The 21316-nt window shown below is 44.1% G+C and overlaps 1 protein-coding gene across 2 annotated transcripts in view; it reads right to left on the reverse strand.

Annotated features, from left to right (window-relative positions):
* Rgs22 (regulator of G protein signaling 22) overlaps positions 1-21316 on the reverse strand; it is a 101509-nt gene that overhangs the window by 42268 nt on the left and 37925 nt on the right. For both annotated transcript variants that reach the window (XM_050162899.1, XM_050162892.1), the window contains exons 7-14: positions 20620-20749; positions 17651-18263; positions 16186-16347; positions 12978-13152; positions 10359-10492; positions 8230-8344; positions 5719-5844; positions 4888-4989 (exon numbers count right to left, since the gene is read on the reverse strand). In XM_050162899.1, the coding sequence (XP_050018856.1) occupies positions 4888-4989; positions 5719-5844; positions 8230-8344; positions 10359-10492; positions 12978-13152; positions 16186-16347; positions 17651-18263; positions 20620-20749 (1557 nt within the window). The remainder of the gene's footprint in view (positions 1-4887; positions 4990-5718; positions 5845-8229; positions 8345-10358; positions 10493-12977; positions 13153-16185; positions 16348-17650; positions 18264-20619; positions 20750-21316) is intronic.

Below are 21316 nucleotides of genomic sequence, written 5' to 3' on the forward strand. Positions count from 1 at the left end.
CCCTTGTGTGAGCCTGGATTTGTTGCTGTTTCCCCTTGTGTGAGCCTGGATTTGTTACTGTTTCCCCTTGTGCTAGCCTGGGTTTGTTACTGTTTCCCCTGTGAGAGCCTGGATTTGTTACTGTTTCCCCTGTGAGAGCCTGGATTTGTTACTGTTTCCCCTGTGGGAGCCTGGGTTTGTTACTCTTTCCCCTTCTGTGAGCCTGGATTTGTTACTGTTTCCCCTGAATGAGCCTGGTTTTCCAGTTTACACTCTATTTTCACATCTCTCTACAATAAGAAATTAGCATTTAAAATGTGCCCAGCTGAAGAATGACATAAAAAATCCACTAAAGAGCTTATAATTCAAAACTACTAAACACACAAAGAAAGAATTCACTATGTCAGCAAAACTAAAAATTAGTTCTTCCAAGAACTACAAATCATGGAATTATTGAATACTGTGGCAGCCAGCCTCTAGGGTGGCGCCTATAAACAGTGACTCTTGATAGCTGTGCTTTCTCCTCTTCTTCCTCTTCTCCTTCTCCTCCTCCCTCCCCTCTTTTTCTCCCCCCTCTTGCTTTTTTGAGAGAGAGTCCCGTTATGTAGCTCTGATTTTCCTAGAACCTCCTCTGTAGACCATTCTGGTTTTGAACTCACAGAGCTCCACCTACCTCTGCCTCAAAGAGCTGGGATTAAAGGCATGTGTCACCATACCAGGCTGTCATGCCTTTTCTTGGTTTCTACCCCAGGTATGGACACAATGTGTGACTTGCTTCTAACCAATAGCACACAGCAATAGAGTGATTTGTGTGTGAAGACAAGTACACAATTATATTGTGTGTAAAGGTAACACCCACCTTGCTAAGGAGCTCTCTTCTGGGGGAATGGACGAATGAGCTGTCACATTGTACATAATCATATAGAGAGAGCCATGTGGTGCAACTCCAAGTATGGCTTCTAGTTCACAGTCAGCAAAAACTCTCAGCGAAGTGACTTACTGGGAACTGAACGTTACTAACAACCACATGAACATTAAAGCAGACCCTTCCCCAGCTGGTTCCATGGTAGAAACTGCCCAGTCTTTATCTCAAAAGACCTAGCACTGTGGCACCCTGAATCCTGGCCCACAGAAACTGATAGAACAAATGTGTATTGTTCTGATTCACAAAGTTTGTGATAAAACTGTCATATAGGGATAGTAGCACAGCTAAAGACACAAGCTCTAAGTGATTCAGAGCACAAAGAAATTTAAAAATGTGGGAAGCAGAAAAAATACTAGTAAAAATTATAAAACACAAATATAATGTTTAAGAATAAAAAATCATAGCTGGGCATGGTGCCACCAGTCTTTAATCCCAGGCAAAGGTGGACACATCTCTAAGAGTTCCAGGCTGATCTACATAGTAAGTTCTAGGCCAGCAAGACTATATAGTGAGACCCTGTCTCAAAAAACAAAAAACAGAAACAAAAAACCAAACAAACAAAAAAATAAAGCTTTACGAATAGGAGACATAACTAAACCCAATGGGTGGGTTGCTTAGCAAAATGAATTACAAAGCACCAGCAGGTTCAGACAGGGGACCCAGGACATAACAGAATGCACAGGTGTAAACACTGGAAGAAATACCACGTGGGGATCGCCCAGAACCGATGGAAAGTGTGATTCCTGAGACTCGAGAAGCAGCTGAAGCCTAAGGAAGGGCGTGGCAGTAAGCAAGCCGTGGAGAAACCCAGAGCTGTAAAGTCAGAGGGACGGTCGGTCGTAAGGCAGTGAGGAAAGGCATCCTACACAGACAGCAGCGACTGGACACTAACATCTTCACAACGCTGAGAGAAAACAGTCTATGGTCAGGAAGAAGGAGGCAATCAGTGGAGATAAAAGGGACAAGATGGTAACAGGGGTGGACATGATCAAATACACGATAGGCACATGTGGAAATGCCTCAGCACAAAGAACAAAACCACCAAGTCCTTGCTCTATACTGAGCTAAGTCATCAGAATAAAATGGACATTTTCAGGCAAATGAAATCTTTGATTTTTTTTAATTGCCTTCTTTCCCCTTCTACAAACTTAGTTTCTGTTTATTTATTATAGTGCTACAGATTGAACCCAGGGTCTCACACATGCCAGGCAAGCACTTGCCAAGGAGCCAGATTCCAAGCTGTGTTTCTTATTTTCCTGAATCTTATGTATGTTGGTGTGCATGTGTTGGAACACTGTCCAAGACTGAAGCTATGTGAGGAGATTTTTGAGCACTTGTGAGAAAACTCTAAGGAACCAGGACAAGGATCTTATGGCTTCAGTTTCTTATGGAATTGGTCTTGGATTATGTTCTTGTGCCCTCCCTGCTATAGGAGATAGAAGTGATTTTAATTCAAATTATTCATTACAACCGGCTATTGTTTTTAGTTTATATGCCTCTATGGAAAAACATGTTTTTGCTGCATGCAGCTTGTCTACCACGTGTGGCTTGTCCCTGTGACTGTCCACTTCACTCAGGTGACTCCTCTTAGCCCTCAGAGCACAAACTGTCTGATGCTCTGAATAAAGCTGGTAATTGCATGAGACTTTAGTCTGCCTCATTACTGGCTCCACTCTCCCAGGTTCCTCCCCCTCTAGAATAATGAACATGCATGTATATTTATAAGCATATCTAATATGAATCTATTGTATATATTTGTTATATTTAAAAATATCTATGCTTATGCTAGAGAAGGTGGTAGATTCTTAATGCAGCTATTATTGCAACATACATTTTCTTAGAAAGATTTCAGGACACAGTTACGGGAGGCAGCAGCATTCTGTGGTCAGTCTTCTAGCTAAAACAAGCATGCAAAGTGAACCAAGGCACAGAATCCAGGCTGTGTGGCCCTCTAGAGGCGGGGCGTACCTATATACTGCCAAGACCATCATTCGTTTCTAACTGAAGTCGCATAGTGGAGACCTCAAGGGCTCATGCGTCATGCTAAATCCTTATTTCTGACTTTACCCTGTCTATCTGCTACTATTCCTATACTACTACTTGGGAGAATAAAACTATGTATACAGAAAACAACGTGGGTTCTTTGGCACCAGCTCCTAGTCCCTTAGTGGGTAGCTTGGCAGACACATGAAAATGATATAAAACCAAGTTCGTGGCACATTCACCATGCAGTGGCGATAAACGATAATGCCCTATATTACAGATCCAAAGATCTATATTATAAATGAAACTTTGAAGAAAGCCACACAGTGTGTCTATTGGCACTAAATGAGTGATATTTCATTCTGTAAAACAAATGGATAACACAGACAATTCCTGTCTAGAGAAATGAAAACTTTGTGTAATAAAACCCAAACTAGTTGAAATAGTTGTTAGTCCTACCAAGAATAAAAAAGTAAATCAACTATAGGTACAAGATTAAAATATATGTTTTTTAAAAAATCACATGAATTCTCTCCTTTTATCTCTCCCTGTTCAGTCCTATAGGAGAGTGCTCTACCCTGGCCTGCTCCTCACATGCCTGCCTTGACTCCCAAAAGCAAAGCTTGGGGGAACCCTTCTACGTCTTGGCAGTCCACAGATAGAGCAATCCATTTCTGAATAACCCGACTGCCCATTTCTGAGCCAGGCAGAGTTAACTGAAGAAGAGCATTGCTAAGAACCAGGAAGCCTACGAAGCCACAGAATCTCCTTCATTTGTCTATGAAACGTGGTTGATAATAGCAAAGGATCCCACTTCACTGCGCAGCTGAAGACTGGAGGAGTACCCTCTGAGGAGTGACAACGTAATAAAACTAACAGATGGCGCTGCAGCGGATGGGGGCAGCGGGTTAGGGAGGAGGGTAAGCAGCGCGTTACAGGTAAAGGATTAACAAGCAGAACTGTGTGGTCTCAGAAAATGGTACTGGTAAATTAGAGATTCATTTCATGATTTCATGGAGACATCTGGCCTATGTCGGAGCTGCAGGCCTTATTCTCACGGCAAGAAGCACGAAGCTGTCACTGAGACACAAAGCGAAGGCACCCATGCTGGAGTTGGGGGGGGAGCAGCCAGACATCCAGCAGTGCACTCTGGTGTCCTGAGCAAGACTATAAAATAATAAATAATAGATGACACTAGCTCCCTGGAGAGCATCTGCGGGGAGGATCCTCTGGGCTGGGTTATTTGGGGTTACAAGAACCATCAAGAGATGAACAGAGCAGGGGTCCACAGTTGTCTAATCTTGGAAACCTTGCTCCATAAAAGATCTGAAGAACCTAAGAATAAAATCTCAAAAAGTCAGCTCAAGTCATAATTCTGTCCTCATTCCCCACCTCCTGACACTGCCCCCCAGCAAGAGGCTACTCTCTCTGTCCCCATTTGCAGAGGATCTTCTGTTCTTCTGTTTTTTTGTTGTTATTCCTGCCCTATTTTGCTTCAGGGTGGTCTTGAAAGGCTCTCTCCTCCACCCTCAGAGTGTCTGCTCATATGGTATGTAGATGGAAGCCCAGACGCCTGCGTGGGGCCTGCACACGCACAGCGAGGTACCAGCAGCCTGGCACATCCGACAGCTGACATCTGCAGGAGGCTCGGGGAGCCCCAGTCAGAACTCTGGCTCCTGGTCACTGTGGTGATCCACCGCACATCCACTCTCGGTGTTCTCGGTTCCCACAGGCAAACCTCAAAGGTATGTGCCGGGGAGGGGGGGGGGGGGAGAGACCAGGCCTTCTTTATTGGAAGAACAAATAGTTGGCAGGAAAAGAAAACAAAGCAAACTAAATAAAACAGATAAAACGGGAAACTCATAAATCAGATTATAAAACAACACTCTGCCTACTTTTAAGTGGAGCCCTCCTGGAGCAGTGATCGGTCCCAGTAACCCAGCTCTCTCTCGCCTGGGGCCAGACATAGTGCTCATTTTCCAGAGTTAACTGCTACTTACTTGGGCTTGCTTGCACACTTTGAAAGGCTGAAGTGTGTCTTGGTAGAACAGCTGATGATAAGCCTGTAGGTCAAACCAAAAGTACACACTGTGCCTCCACAGCTGCAAGGGAGAAGTACAGAAATCACCACCATCTCTCAGCAAGGCCCTCAGAGCTCGCGCTCCGTATGTGTGTATGAGCACTTAGGTCCCCGCCGTGGCCACAAATGACGAGATATTTACTGCTGTTGCGGGTAGAACACTGTATTTTTACACGTAACCCTCCCACAGAGTTGGTCATTAAAATTGTGAATGTTTGAAAATAGTGATGAACACCGAAATTGCGAGCATTCTAGTTGGCAGCTAAAAAGCCTGAAGTACAGCATGTGGGTAAATGCGCGTCCCAGAAGAGCCAAAGAGTGACCGCTAAGCCCATCGATCACGCTCATCTGGGGCATACAAATAACGATTTTTAAAACATCTCTGGAAACCATTTTACCTCGATTCAGTATGATTTATGGTTGCTAGGATGATTAAAAACCAAGTATTAATAAATTAAATATGGCATAGTAAGTTGAGATTAAATCATATAATTAACTGTAGTCTGTAATATATGTCAATATTTATCTACATTTCACTTCTCTTTGTAATTTTAGCAGGGGGCCTAAACCAAAGAGAATTACAATTCAGTTGGATGGTTAAAGATTTAATCAATATCAAGTATAGATTTAAATCTATCAGATGGGAATTTGAAAATCAGACATATTTATAAAAACACTAAGTCATTTCAATGCCACTTATTTTTAAATCAAGCAAAATAGTAAATCCAGATTTTAAATAATTATTTTCTACCTTATTCCCTGAATCTTCGCAAAATTTAGTGAAGAAGAATCCAGCTCTGTTTTCAACATACAGAGACTGTAACAAGTTTTCCATGTCAAATCCTCCCAAGGCTCCAACATCGGATGTAGTTTTAACCTAGATAATGAAACAGAAGTTCGTTATCCCTCCCAAACACAACACGCTTCTTCATGGCCCTGTACAAGGGGTTTCATAAATTCTGCTGGACTACCACTTTATGTTTGTAACCGATCTGTAATTAATGCAATGTGCTTGCATATGACTGTCATGGAAGATTCATTTATGAAACTCAGTTATGGCAGGAGATCCATGCTGTTATAAACCACTGTGATCCCAAGCCCAATATGAGCATGGCTCCCTGACCTCAATGAAGTTCATGTTTCGGGCGCAATGGCTCCGTTGGGGAGCCTTCCCAGTCTCCCTTGGTGGCCTGTTACCCACGTACTCACTGTTATTTTAGCTACACGTGGGTTATAAAAAGAACCATCTCCAAGGCCTCTCTCAGCCATGCTCATTAACGGGGTAGGGGTGGACAGTCTCACCCCCACAGGTCGTGGCCTTCAAAGTGGAAATGGCCTTGGAGGTTCTCATAAAACTCTGCTGTTTACGGCTTCTCTGCCAACAGCGTTAGTAACCCCAGTACCATCCCTGAGACCCGGAGAGCTGGCTCTGTCTCGAGCACGTGAGTGACTCCAGAGTATGACCAGGACAGCTCATGGAAACTCATTTATTTTATGGGATGCAGACTTCTCCCTCCCCAAGCAAACACGATGGCTGCGGGTTCAAGCGAGCACACTGCTCTGTTCATCTACTGATAAGGGTTCCCGGGGGACGTGAGATCTTCATCTAAAGGTTCACATAATACACCTGCTTTGGATGCTTCCTGTCGGGGTAGCTGTACTCTGGAAACCCTTGTGTGTGGTAGTTTGAAAGGGCCCCGTTAAGCCCGTAGGGAATGGCACCATTAGGAGGTGTGGCTGTCACTCTGGAGGTGGGCTCTGAGGTCTCATAGCTCCAGCCACATCAGGTATAATGGTACTGGCCGAGCAAGCAGCAGAACACAGCAGCTTCAGCCCCGTGGTTCTGATTTGAGAGTCAAGGACAAAAGGTGTCAGAGAACTTTCCTCTGAGATTAAGGGAAGCTGCTGAGGCCAGACGTGGGTCAGACGTGTGTCAGGGGAGTCTTTGAATGGTGGCCTAGAGAGACCATTATGTGAAACTGTGAAATTGAAGCCTGATTTGCCTTACAGACCCAAGATGCTGGAGATGCCAGAGCCGTAAGTTACCTGCTGAGAAAAGCGGCTAACAGGGAGAGGAAGCAGCCCAAGAGAAAGAAGGGTGTTTCAGTCAACACAGCTGAAGGAGTTGGAGTCTGAAGAGCACATTGACATCAGACACGACGGAGATGCAGGGTTCGGAGTTTGCCCAGCTGGATTTCTGTCTTGCTTTGGTCCAGTGTTTCCTCACTATGCATCCTTTCTTATGTTTTAGAATAGCAATGCCTATTCTGTGCCATTACACGTTGCAAGTGTGTGATCTGTCCTTTATTTTTATTTTACAGGGGATTACAGTTAAGAGATTGCATGAATCTCAGAAGAGAATTTAAGCATTGGACTTTAAAACATTGTTGAGACTGGGATAGACTGTGGGGACTTTTGAAGTTGGATTAAATGAATTTTGCGTTATGTTATTATTACGAGCTTATGAGTGATAGGAAGTGGAATGTGGTAGTTTGAATGTAACTGACCCATAAGCTCATAGGGAGTGGCACTATTAGGAGGTGTGGCCTTGCTGGAGGAAGTGTGTCTCTTGGAGCAGGCTTTGAAGTATCATATATGCTCAAGCCATGCCCAGTGTCTCAGACCACTTCCTGTTGCCTGCAGGATCAGGATGTAGCTCCTTCTCCACGCTCAGCTCCTTCTCCAGCACCACCTCTACCTGCATGCCCCCATGTCCCACCATGATGATAATGGACTAAACCTCTGAAACTGTAGACCAGCCCCATTAAAAGTTTTCCTTTATAAAAGATGTGGTGGTTAAGGTGTCTCTTCACAGCAATAGAAGCCCTGACTAAGACACTGCCTTTATTTTTAAAAAAAATTGAGATTTCCAGGACATGACATCCAGTGTTATTTTAGAAGGGAGGTCTCTGTGAGCTTGAGGCCAGCCTGGTCTACAGACAGCCAGGGCTACACAGAGAAACCCTGCCTTAAAACAAAAACAAAACAAACAAACAAAAACAAAAAAAAATGAAAAAAAGAGATAGGAAGGAAAAAGAATGATCAAGACCAGTGTAAGACTGAGACGACCGACACTACCAAAAAACAAAAACAAAAAAAAAAAAACCCACCGGTGCAGATTCTGTGGGAAAATTCCTTTCCAACTAAAAAACAAAATGTGTTGTTTAGTAGAGAAAAAAAAAGTGTAAGTTTTTTTTAAATCTCTAAAATTAGGGACTTGATTAAATGAGGACCATGGCTATTCAGTCCTTAAAATACTTACACTGAGCTCTTCTGTATAAGTGTACTTTCTGTCGAGCTGGGGCTTCAGACACTCAGAGATGTCAGTAAAAGATGTCAAACGAACAACCGTGCTGCCCTCTGAGAGCCACTTGGACCTAAAGTGTAGACGAGAGAGCCAACTGGTCAGTTAAGAGGTCTGCGTGCTATCAATCTAAGTGGTATCAAAGAACTTCCTCAAAGTGTTGACGACTGGATAGAAACACATAATTAACGTCAGGTTTGATGGTGAAGCATGAATGCCGTCCCTAAAACTGTGACCAGCAAGGCCAGGTGGTAAGCAGTACCTGGAAAAGTATTTTGAAAGTAAAAATGAACAAATTAATACAGATCACCCTTCTAACTTTTTGTTTTGAGAGAAATGTAGTTTGAGATCTGTTATCCCAGCTGCTTGAGAAGCTAAGCAGGAGGTCAGGACCGGTCTGGACTGCCCCATGAGGTCAAGGCAGGCCTGGGATGGACCGAGACCTTCTCTCAAAATAAAGAGCAAACACTGCAGGCTTGAAAAGATGCTCCAGTGGTTGAGTGTGTGTTTCTCTTGCTAGGAGACCCAGGTTCGGTTCCCCACACCCCTTTCGTCTTCCAGGACACCATGCTGGCCTTGATGTGTATCACCCGTTCCTCAGAGGCCTGCTGGTCTCTTCTGGTTCCTTACCAACTCCACCTTCACTAGAAGCTCAGTAGCTCCATTTTCCTTGTGTGCGTCCTGGGCTCCAATCCCTTCCTTCCAGGGTCATAAATATCTCAAGCACACTCTAGTGTAGTATTAGACTTTCATTATGGTTACCCTGACCTTTTTAACACATAAATTTTCTGTTGGCAAGGACATGGAGAACCTGGAACCGAATACATGTTTGTCTCACTCACCAAGGGAACTGTAAACTCTACATCCAGTCATTTACTACTAATTAAATATGCACCATGTGATGTGCAGTGTCCTTCTGTATGTGTGTGGCTTTTATTGGTTAATGAATAAAGCTGCTTTGGCCTATGCCAGGGCAGAATATAGCCACGCTGGAAGGATAGAGAGAGTAGGTGGAGTCAAAGAGACGCCATGGAGCTGCTGAAGGAGACAGATGCTCCCGCTGGAACCTTACTAGTAGGACACAGCCACATGGCAGTACACAGATGAACAGGAATGGGTTAATTTAAGATGTAAGAGTTGGTTAATAAAAAGCCTGAGCTAATAGGCCAAACAGTGCTATAATTAATGTGATTTCTGTGTGATTATTTGACCTGCTGCGCTACCCACACTGGCTTTTCCGCTAACTGCATTGATCATCTAAAACTACATTGATCGTCTCTCTCTTCCAATCTTATTCTTCCTGTTTCTGAGCATGGAATTTACAAAAACTAATGTAAAAGGGTTCTCAAATAAAAAGTTCAACTTCAGTGGAGATAAACCCAATTTCTAAAGTCTGCCTGTTTATCAATGGTGACATAATTCATGTTGGTGACCGCATCATACAGAGCTCACTCTCACTCTGTGAGAGTGATAGACAGATCACAAATTTAGGGCTCCTCACAGAGACAACTGTGTGATGTGTAGAACAGCAGTTCTGAATTGATCTCACACACGTGTATGGGATGCAGGGGTTATGCAGTGTGATGGTAGACCACTTTGCAAATGCCCCGAAGACCAGACTGTATGCACTTAATATGAGTCAGGCTGCTAACTTTATTGTTATATGAATTTTACTTCGGTAAAAATAAGAACAAATGTCAAGTAATGAATTACTAAACAAAGAATCATCCAAAGTTGATAGCAAAGGATATTTTCAGGGTAAAGAAAAAAAAATCCGACTGGAAGTACAGAACAATATAAAGAGAGGAGACACAGCAGAGAACTCACTGTGCTAACCGGCGCAAGCCTCCTAGAGTTCTCAAACTCGAGAAGAGGATTAGAGTAAAGCTCCTCCTCAGAGGTCAGTTAGAAGTCTGACAGCAGCTGGACGCGGGCACCGTCGCCTTATACGTGTTACTGTCTGGGATTCTTCTAACTTAGCATAGGCAGGTCAATCATAAGCCTCTAACACATATTACTAAATCCTAAAAATTCACATTAAAAACCAATAGAGTAAAACACTTAACATTCAAAAGAACTGCACCTACTCTTTCTCAAGCCTGTCGTCCTTGGAAGGAACAGGGTGCAAGGACTCGCTCCTCCCAGGCTTCTGAGACCCGGTGCTTACTCTTGACAATTTCTTAGGCGATTTAGATCGTTGCGATAAACTGATTTCTTCTCCCTAAAAGTGAAGAAATAGTGAAATGAAAATGAGCAAAATGAAAGCAGAGATAATAAAGTTCCGCGTTACCTCAAGCTTGTTTTCTCTCTAGCTTTCAACCCTCACTCTACTGCCCACTGAACATCGCACTAAAACAAACCATCCCCCGTGCTTATGCAGGTTTTGTGAGACAGTAAACTCAGAGCAGCTCAGATGACAAGCGGAGCCAGAGACGGGCTAAGTCCTTACTTCCAGGACCATGGAGGCAGACTCCTTCCTGGGGAAGAACTTGGCAACCAGCCCTTCTTCTGGAACAGATAGGCTTAGGACTTGTGTGGGAGAGCACCAGGAGATGGTGGGGCAGGGAAGTCAAACAAAGATGCTTGCTTAGCCATAGCAAAGGACCTAGAACTTAACAATACTGCATCTTCCTTTTCAGGGACATTTTATGTTTATGGTTATTTTTCCCGTTCTTAAACCGTTTCTAATGGCAGCAGAGGAAGAGATGGCTCAACAGTTAACTGACTGCTCTTCCATAGGGCCCATGTTCAATTCCCAGCAGCCACATGGTGGCCCGAAACTGTCTGTCATTCCAGTACCAAGGGATCTGAAGCTCTCCTCCGGCACCTGTGGTCATGCTCACTGTACACAGGCATGCATGTGAAACAAAATACCCGCACATACAAAAGTAATAAAATGTATTTTTTCAACAAAACTATAAGGTGGGCTGTGGGCCAAGGACAGTTGTGAGCTCTCAGGCAGGCTCTGAGACAGACCTTGGAGGAAGAACAGATAATGGGGAGGGGGAGGGGTCCCCTAGCCAGAGGGAAGAAGAGTCAGCGGTGGGAAAGAGAATGGTGCTTAGGAAACTGGCAAAGCTGCTCTTCTCTGGTGTAGCTTCAGGCTAAGGCGGGGCAGGTGGTTTTCGTTTGTAGTCCCAGCACTTGGGAGGCTGAAGCAAGAAGGTCACAAGTTCAAGGCCAGCCTGGGCTACACAGCAAGGGCGAGTAGTTTGGTATTAAGCAACTGTTAATGAGAAATACTAGAACAGTCTGGGCTTATAATCAAATATATATTATAAAAATGTGACTAAATTTATAGGAACAGAAAATAGGACAGTAGCTTTCAGGGTCTGGGGTGGAGGAGGGTGGCAGAGTAGTTCCCACACTGTGGAATCATTTTTATTTTCTCGTTGGAGGCGGGGTCTCACCTTGTAGACCTGGATGCCCTGGAACTCACAGTGGAGATCAGTCTGGCCTCAAACTCACAGAGATCTGCTTGCCTCTGTCTCTCAAGTGCTGGGATTTAAGGTGTACATCACCTTGCTTGGTCCATACATTAGTGTGTGTGTGTGTGTGTGTGTGTGTGTGTGTGTGTGTGTGTGTGTGGTGTGCACATGCTCTCTCAGGCTCTCAGGTCAGAGCTGGAAAGTTATGAGCTGGGTACTGAGAACTGAACTCAGGTCCTCTGAAAGAGCAGCAAGTGCTCTTAACCACGGAGCCATCTCTTCAGCCCTCCTCATTTAAAAGTAAATTAAAAAATAGTTTAAGAGTATAAGGCATGGGAAAACCTGTTAGTAAGTTTGGATCACACACACACACACACACACACACATCTGAATGTATATGTGTGTGCAGCACACTTGTGTAAGTGCACACAGAGGCCAGAAGAAGGCATCTAATCCCCTGAAACTGAAGTTACAGGTACTGATGAGCCACTTTATGTAGATGCTGGGAACCAAACCCAGCTCTTCTGCAGGACCAAGTGCCTGACCAAGATGGGGGACACTAACAAGCCGCAATAAAACAAGAGGAAGCAGTGTGGCTGGGTTGTGGTAAACCAGAGAAGAATGTGGGAAAGTGAGGGGCGGGGCTAGCAGGGACCTGCACAGCTGGGCACAGTTTTCATGTTTTATTCTAAGCATAAGAGGAGGCCGCCAGAGAACTTCCGGCAGACAAGTGAGTTGTTCATATCAGAAGGGTTTTTCTGCTTGCTGAGCACACAGGGCCCTCCCTCCTTCCTCCCTGTGGCCGTGTGTATGTTCCAGCAGCAACCGCTTGTGATAAATGCCGTATCTGTGGCTGCCCTGGTCACTTTCTCATTCCTCTAATAAACATGCTAATAAAGGCAACCCGGGGGAGGAAGGGTAATAATGTGTCTCACAGCTCCAGAGTGGTTTGCTCCATCACGGGGAAGGCATGGTGGCGGGAACAGGAAGCTGGCTGATCACACTGTACCTACGTTCAGGAAGCAGAGTGTGAACAGGAGATGGGGCCTGGCCAGTGAGGCTTCAGGACCCAGCCCCAGGGACTCACTTCCTCCAATATGGAGGTGGGGACCTCTAAAGGTTCCGCAACCTTCCCAAACAGTGCCAACTGGGGACAAAGTCTCAAACATGGAAGCCTATAGGGTATAGCTTGTGTTCGAACCACAGCAGTTGACAAACCCAAGGACAGATATTAGCTGTGCAGTTAATAAAGGGCAGCTCCCACGCTGGACACCCTACCTGGACCTCGGGGACCTGGGGAATGCAAGACTTTGGTCTTAAGGGCAGGAGGGTTGCCATCTGTGGGAAAGGGTCAACATCCTTCCTGGGTTTCTCTTGGCGAAGGCGCCAGAATTTCAGCTCCGCGCTGGCATTTTTTGTTGATACCGAATGAGTTACACAAAACCTTGGTCCCCTGTTTATTGAAGAAAAAACCTTAAGATTCATATGTTAAGATGGAACTATAATATATCTCAGAATTAAAAGCATACAAACGATATAATTCATCATCATGATTATTAATCCTTTCTGTCACTTTCTAGTTCTTTTTTCTACTGATTCACCTTAAAAGTATTTTTCTATGCCAGTGGTGGCGCATGCCTTTAACCCAGCACTCAGGAGGCAGAGGCAGGCAGATCTCTGTGAGTTCAAGACCAGCCTTTTCTACAGAGTGAGTTCCAGGACAGGCTCCAAAGCTCCAGAAAACCCTGTCTCAAAAAACCAAAAACAAACAAAAAACTATGTTACTTCATTATACTTCATTCTCTAATAGAAAAAGGTAATATAAATTTAAAAAATCCATATTATTAAACTTATTATCTGCTTGATAAGAAAAAGAAATACATGAAAGTATTAAGGAATTTAAAAATAACAAAATATGCTGTGGTGGTTTTAAAGCAGGCCTGTATTTATAAAATCAAATAAAAGCTGCTCAAATTAGCACTAAAAATATATCAACATTTTGCTGGGGTTTTTGTTGTTGTTTCTGTTTGTTTGTTTGTTTGTTTTGAGACAAGGTCCTTTTTCTATATCTCTGACTGTTTTGGAATTCACTCTGTAGAATGAACCTAGTCTGGGATTTTGAGAGTCTAAGTGTACCTCCAAGGGACAAACTTCCTCCAACAAGGTCACACCTCCTAATCCTAATTCTTTCAAATATTTCCACCCCTTAGTAACCAAGCATAAGAGCCCACAGGGAGGCCATTCTTATCCAAACCACCACTTCCACTCCAGGCTTCCAAGGGCTTGTAGCCACAGTGTAATGCAAAAACACCTTACTCCAACTTCTAAAGTTCCCATGGTCTATAATATCACAGTCTCAACGGTTTTCAAGCCCAAGGTTCAAAGTCTCTTCTGAGACTCAAAGCAATCTCTTAACTGTAAAATAAAAAAGCAGACATTCCCCCAACACACTATGGCACAGGCTGTGCATCGCCATTCCAAATGGGAGCATAGCCAGGAGACACTGGACCAAAGCAAGACTGAAAACCAGCTGGGCAAACTCCAAACTCTGCATCTGTGTCTGATGTCAAAACTCTTCAGATTCCCAACTCCTTCCACCTTTGTGGACTGCGATGTATTTCTCTCTCTTGGGCTGGTTCTACACTCTGTCTGCAGCTTTCCTAGGCAGATACTCCAGTGCTCTGGCATCCCCAACATCTCGGGGGTTCCAAGACAATCCAGGCTTCACATTCACAGGTTCAGGGACACCCCTGACACAGACCTAGCCTCAGCAGCTTTCCTTCACCAGAGAGGGAACTTCTACTGAAAGACCAGGATAAATCCAGACCCCCTAGCAGGAAGAGTAGAGCCAAATATCTAGGTTAGCAGGTTCAGTGACTCTGTTCCAGGAACTGACTGACCACAAAGTTAGATTATAATCTTGAGAACAATCTTGAGAAATGGGGAGTTACCCCCTTGTGATTATCACTGGTATTTTCGGAATCTTCCAATGACGCCCTCCCTACCCCCTTTGGGTTGTGGTTTCTTCCCTTAAATACCCCTTCTCCCAGCTACTTGGGGTCGAACTCCTCTACCCCTGCATGGGAAATGAGTCTCGGCCCCAGCACGATGGTTCCTGTCAATAAACCTCACGTGATTACAGCAAGGATGATCTCTCGTGAGTTCTTGGGGGGTCGTGTTATCCCCAGACTTGAGTGAGAGTCTCCCAACTCGGGGAGGGGGGGGTCTTTCACTACAACCTCTTTTCCTGTATCCTTAACTGTAAACCCAGAACCACGTGGCTGAAGCTGCCAAGTTCTGCTGCTTGCTGGGACTGGACTGTGGCCCCTGTTCTACATCTTTACCAGCTTTCTGTTGGTGGTGGTTCCCTTCATTGCTTACATTTTTCTTGAGTTCTTTTTCACAAGCTTAGCTGGGTGGGGTCTTGCCCTGAAATCACCACTCCCTTTTTTCCATTTAGCATCCGGTTTTTCTTTAAACTTTTTATTTCCTTGAGCGTGGACTTCGCTCCATTCCACTGCTCGTTTTCTCCTCTGACTGGACTTGTTGTCCTTCTCTCTGTCTGGCCTGCTCCTTCTCTCCTTACAGATCAGCATCTGCACACTCCCCAGTAACCATGTGACCCAGTCCACACTGCTGCCTTGAACCCTGCTCTGCCAGTAATTAATCCAAACTCTTCAATTTAACCTCAGGTAGATTTTGGGGACAAGGGCAAAAAGCAGCCAGTCTTCATCAAAACATCACAAAAATGGTCCCTAGGCCACTTACTAATTAATATTCTTTCCCCTGAGTCCTCTTGAGTCAGGCCGCCATAATTCACACTGCTCTCAGCACCACTTTCTTCCACGCTCCTGCTAGTACGACTCCACAAGCCCTGCTTAAAGCATTCAGCTGCTTTCCTAATCCACATTCCACCAGCAAGGAGCAAGGTCAGGCCCATCACAGAAACCCCCACTCCTGGTACCAACTTCTGCTGCTGTGAAGAGACGCCATGCCCACAGCAACTTTTACAAAAGAAAGCATTTAAAGGGAGCTTGCTTACAGTGCCGGAGGTTAGTCATTTTCATCATGACAGGGAGCATATCACAAGCATGATGCCAGAGCAATAACTGAGAGATACATTCTGGTCCACGGGCCAAGAGAAAAACAGACTGGCCCTGGTATATTGAAACCTCAAAGTCCATGCCCCCCCCCCCAGTGACATACTTCCTCCAACAAGGCCACACCTCCTAATCCTTTATAATCTTTTCCAATAGTTCCACTCCCTGGCCACCAAGCATTTGGATATATGAACCTATGGGGGCCATTCTTATTCAAACCACCACACCAAGCATCTGAAAATTAAATGCTTTTCAAAGAAAGCAAAGATAAACTGGTCACTTTAACTTTCCATAGTTACATAACCACCACGAGACAAAATGAGTTATTTGTATCTAGCCTAAGAGAAGCAAAGGAAAGTAACTTTGATCCACTTCATTTTCCTTACCAGTACAGAAGCAGGGGTTTTATGACTTCAATCTGAATGTTTTTCAAATGTTCTTCTGTCCACCGGGACCCATTGAGCAGTTTAAACTTGGAGAGGATCTCTGTAGAAAGGTAGCGCTCCCCACTGCTCACAAGGTAGCACTTCTTCATTTTCTCAAGATGTCTTAGAGGAAACAGTTGTACACAGGTCAATACATTGTTCAACTTCTCAAATAATACCTCTGCACCAACCGTCATTACAGAATACTAAAGGGTTTATAGACAGAAATTATTTCCAAGGGTGTTTGCTTTTCTCAATAAGCTGGATGGCCTTGTAGAATTGTGCACACCAAATCTCCAAAATTTGTAACTTTGTTACCTATAATGGTTAAAAAAAAAAAAGGCAGAGGGGAGGAAATCAGCAGCAAGGGAGTGTGGGAAATCCTTCTCCAGGAGCCACAGTGCGGCCAGAGCGGGGAGAGGAGGGGCCTTAAACCAAGGACAGTTTCCTCCATAAACTGTAAAATGTAAAGAAATAGATTACCTCTGGAACTGTGGCTTTTAGGTTACTGGATATGGGTAATTCATTATAGAGACAACAGAAGTCCATAGTATTGGTCCTGAAAATCCCAGTGTTTCTTGTATATGACTCTGCTGATATGTCTTACAAATATGGATCAAGGCAGGTTACAGAATCAACCATTTGCTGAGCTTGAATCAAAGCATAAGCTCTGTGACCCAAATTCTACTCTAATAACCCAGTCACTAGCGGGTCTCCACCAAGCCCTTAGGAAGAAATGCAGTCTACGGTGCTTCAGATTAGATCAGGAGCTACAGACCTAAGGGCTGTCTTAAAGCAGTGTCCTGTGAGGATGGACACTCAAGGTAATCTGAAGCGTGGAGCCAGTCAGACACACAGCTTCAGGGGAGACAGACAGCTCTGTGGCATCTGACCAGAGACCACGGCATGTGTCAGCCAGGCAGCCTGCTGGGACAAGAGGCCCCATACTGGCATCCATAGCTGCCTAATATGAGTGTGATCATATAGCTGATAAACTACTTTTTATATAAAATTTTTATAATATTATGACACTACAAAAAGTATAATTTTACAGCAGATCTGGAATTTATGGAAAGAAATATTATTCAAACCCAAATAACTACTATTATTGATATCGGTTTTATTTATTTATTGTTTATTTATTTACTTATTAGCCTTACTTTTTATTTTATGTATCTTGAGTTTTTGGCTTGCATGTATGTATGTGCCCCCACAAATAGGCTACCTATTCAGCCCTGGTATCTTCAAACTATGAAATCAGAAAACTTGTGATGTCAAAAATCTATTATAAAATAAAGATCATTGTTTTAACCCTTCCCGGTGCATAAAGCACATTCTAATATTTAATGTTTGTGCTTGAATAACTCAAACAAATATTCTATAATTTGCTCTTTTTTAAACTATTGGCAAATAAAAATGCAAGTACCTTTGATGTCTTCCAGGGTCCTTAAGAACTTTTAACCTCTCAATGTCCATCCACAGCCACCAGTATCTTTCTCCTAATGTTCCCTTTAGAAACTTCTTAAAACTTTCAAATTCCCTTCTGTTGCCGATGTCATAGGTTCTGTGAGAAATACACCAGTCGGCCCTGCCCTCTGGCCCGATGCTCTCACTCTTTGAACTAAAACTTACTTTTTCCAATTTCTCTTCTGAGATTTCCTTTGTTGTTTCAAGTTGGGGTGAACTTACGGTCTTCTTGCGGGGCTCCACTTTATCAAATATCACCTGGGTGACACTGTAAAAGTTGATGTAGTCGGGGCTGTCGCTAAAAAAATGGCCTGTGATGTGCTCAATGGCTTCTCTCAGGATGAAGATGATATAGGCGTTGAGAAATTCGTCAAAGGACGAGAAGTGCACGATCTTTTGTTTGTCCTGTTCATCTTTCCTTTCCAGGTAAACTCTCAGAAGCGCTTGGGAAGGCGTGTCTTTCACTGACACGGACCCTTCTTCTTCCTCTTCCATCTCAGGGATTATTTCGGTGGTTTTAGTTAGGCTCTTTATTGTCCTGGGGTGAACTCCATCATCGAAGATTAAATTCTCTGTATTAAATTATAGAAGGTTAATAGATTAGATAATGACCCAGCTCTTCCACTGCCAGGTAGGTGCTGTAGAAAATGGCAAATCGCACGGACCAGGAACTTTAGAGGGATTCTCAAGCCTCGTTGGAAGGCCGTGAGGAAAAATCTGCCAGCAGGAATTAAAGCTGCCTTGTGTAAATGTACTAAGTATTCATAGAAAGCGTTTAATAACTATCAGACATGTAATTCTTATCATTAAAGTGACAAAATAATGCAGGGACTTATAAAAGATTACATCCCTCCCCCCCCCTCCCAAAAATAGGTTTAGTTCCTAATTTCCTCTTTCAGAATTCAGGGAAATATGGAGGTCTCACGCGTCAGTCTGCCCTCCGGACTCCACAGCTCTGGGGGCCGTCATCGGTGTACCTGCTATCAGTGTCCACTTTCTGTGAGCAGACTTGAAATCTCCATGGCTAGAAACATTTTATTATAACTTTGTATTGAAAATGAATATAACAACTTCCCCCCTCCCAAGTCTGTACACCTGCAAGGGACAGCAGGGCTGGCAGAGAGCAAGGGGGTCTTCCTGCCCAGTGCCCTTCAGCCAGCCTTTCTGTCCACTGTCCCGTGCTCTAAGGGTCCTCTACAATACGGGGAGGAAGGCCAGGAAGCACACAGAAACATACATCCTCTCAATGAGGAAGGGTTGTTGTTGATTTTCAGTCAGTTAGTGCACTCAGATCTACCTTCTCCAGGTGCTACACACACATCGCAGAGAGGTTAGAGCAAACTGCTACAGATTTCCTGAATTCTTAGGATCATGTCTGGAATTTCCCCCTTGATCCTATCTTAATTGGTGACTCCCATTTCATGGCTGTTTCTTTCAATTTTTATGAAAAATTGGTATCACCCACAAGACTCCCCATGACAGAACTGATCTGTTTTCCAAGGAGAGAAATAGTCTAAACTGAGAAGTAGAAGGCAAATTCAATGTCCACCCACTATTATTTCCATTTTGTTGTTGTTTGAGTCACAATCCTCTCGCCTTAGCTTCTTGAGGACTGAAATTCTAGCATTTCCAACAGTCCCGGTCCATTTGCTGTCAGCTCAGAAATATTATACCTACTTCACTGCAAAGACTTGGTAGGAGGGATTTATAAAGTGCTGTGGGACAACAGTCTTGTACCCTGTAAAGATTTGTCACTTGTATTGCTTTAATAAAATGCTGATTGGCCAGTAGCCAGGCAGGAAGTATAGGCAGGGCACCCAGAACAGGAGAATTCTGGGAAGAGGAAAGACTCAGTCTGCAGTCATCACAGAGGAAGCAAGATAAGAATGCCTCACTGATAAAAGGTACCAAGCCACGTGGCTAACATAGACAAGAATAATGGGCTAATTTAAGATGTAAGAATTAGTTAATAAGAAGCCTGAGCAAGGGGCTGGAGAGATGGCTCAGTGGTTAAGAGCACTGCCTGCTCTTCCAAAAATCCTGAGTTCAATTCCCAGCAACCACATGGTAGCTCACAACCATCTGTAAAGAGGTCTGGTGCCCTCTTCTGGACTTCAGGCATACACACAGACAGAATATTGTATACAAAATAAATAAATAAATATTAAAAAATAAATAAATAAAAGGTTAAAAAAAAAAGAAGCCTGAGCAAATAGGCCAATCAGTTTATAATTAATGTAGACCTCTGTGTGTTTCTTTGGGACTAAACAGCTACAGAACCTAGCAGGACAGCAGCCTCTGTCAACACCTATAGAAAGAGCTATAGAAATAAAGACAAGACAATCCCCAGCTGACTACACAAGGTGTGCCGGGCTCTGGGGTGGCATTCTCTACACTAGAGAAGGTATGCCGGGCTCTGGGGTAGAATTCTCTACACATTTATTACATTTATTAGCCTAAGCTGACAGGTGAGAAGAATCAGGAGTCCAAGTGGAATAACTCAGCACAAAGACCATGCAACTAAGAGCTAGGCTTGCTCAGGAAGGCCCGCCATGCCAGCACAGTGGAGGAGGAGGCGAGAGGGATTGCTGTGATCTATGATCGCAGAGCCAGCCCGAGACACAAAGAGAGTCTGCAATTAGCCCGGACTGCACAATGTGACCCTGTCTCAGCAAACAAAATCAGATGGCTGATAAATACGGGCCTTCAGTTCTAACTGCCTCCCTCTGTTGTTATCATATCCACCTTCAGACTCCCTTTCAAAAGCACAAGCAAACAATAACAAAAGCCAAACCAACAAACAACAACCCAACAAAACCCACTAGGAAGTACAAGGGAGGCAGAGTCTGTGTGGTGAGCTCCTCTGCCCACCTCTGAACTGCAGGATGCAACAGACAGCAGACTCTGAAGGGCCTTGTCTTTGCTTACCAGACACAGAAGAAAGAGTTGGTGATGCAGTTTTATGGTGGGGTACACCGCAGGGTAGCGAAAAGGTCGTTACTGTTTGCTGACATTGCTTTGCTAGTGTAAACCAATCTTGCGTTTGAGTATAGGAGGCCTAGGAAGAGAGAGGCATTAGTTTAACATAGCTTTAATAGCATTCTGCCATTCAAAACGCTGGGAAAAAATCATTATAATGCAATTTATGGATTATAATGTATGAGGGAAATACTTTATTAAAGGAAAATTGTACTAAAAACTCAGTAGATAAGAGTGGAGGCTGGAGAGATGGCTTCACAGTGAAGAGCACTTGCTGTTCTTACAGAGACCCAAATTCAGTTCCTAGAACATGGAGTGGCTCACAACAACCTGCAGCTCCGGCTCCATGGCAAGCATGCAGGCAGACAACATGCAGATGTACAGGAATGAAAAAACTTAGAGAGAATGGGAAAAGAATAAATTTCAATTCACTCATTCATATTAGGTGACAACAGGAAAAACCTGTGCCTGCTGCCTACACAGCCCTCCTTCCTGATGCCCACCTCACCTCTCTGTCCTGACGCCCACCTCACCCCTCTCTGTCCTGACGTCCACCTCACCCCTCCTTCCTGACGCCCACCTCACCCTTCCTTTCTGACGCCCACCTCACCCCTCCTTCCTGACGCCCACCTCACCCCTCCTTCCT

The sequence above is a fragment of the Alexandromys fortis genome, unplaced genomic scaffold (genome assembly GCF_014885135.2).
Source record: "Alexandromys fortis isolate MF-2015 unplaced genomic scaffold, M_Fortis_MF-2015_v1.1 scaffold_17, whole genome shotgun sequence".
NCBI lineage: Eukaryota > Metazoa > Chordata > Mammalia > Rodentia > Cricetidae > Alexandromys > Alexandromys fortis.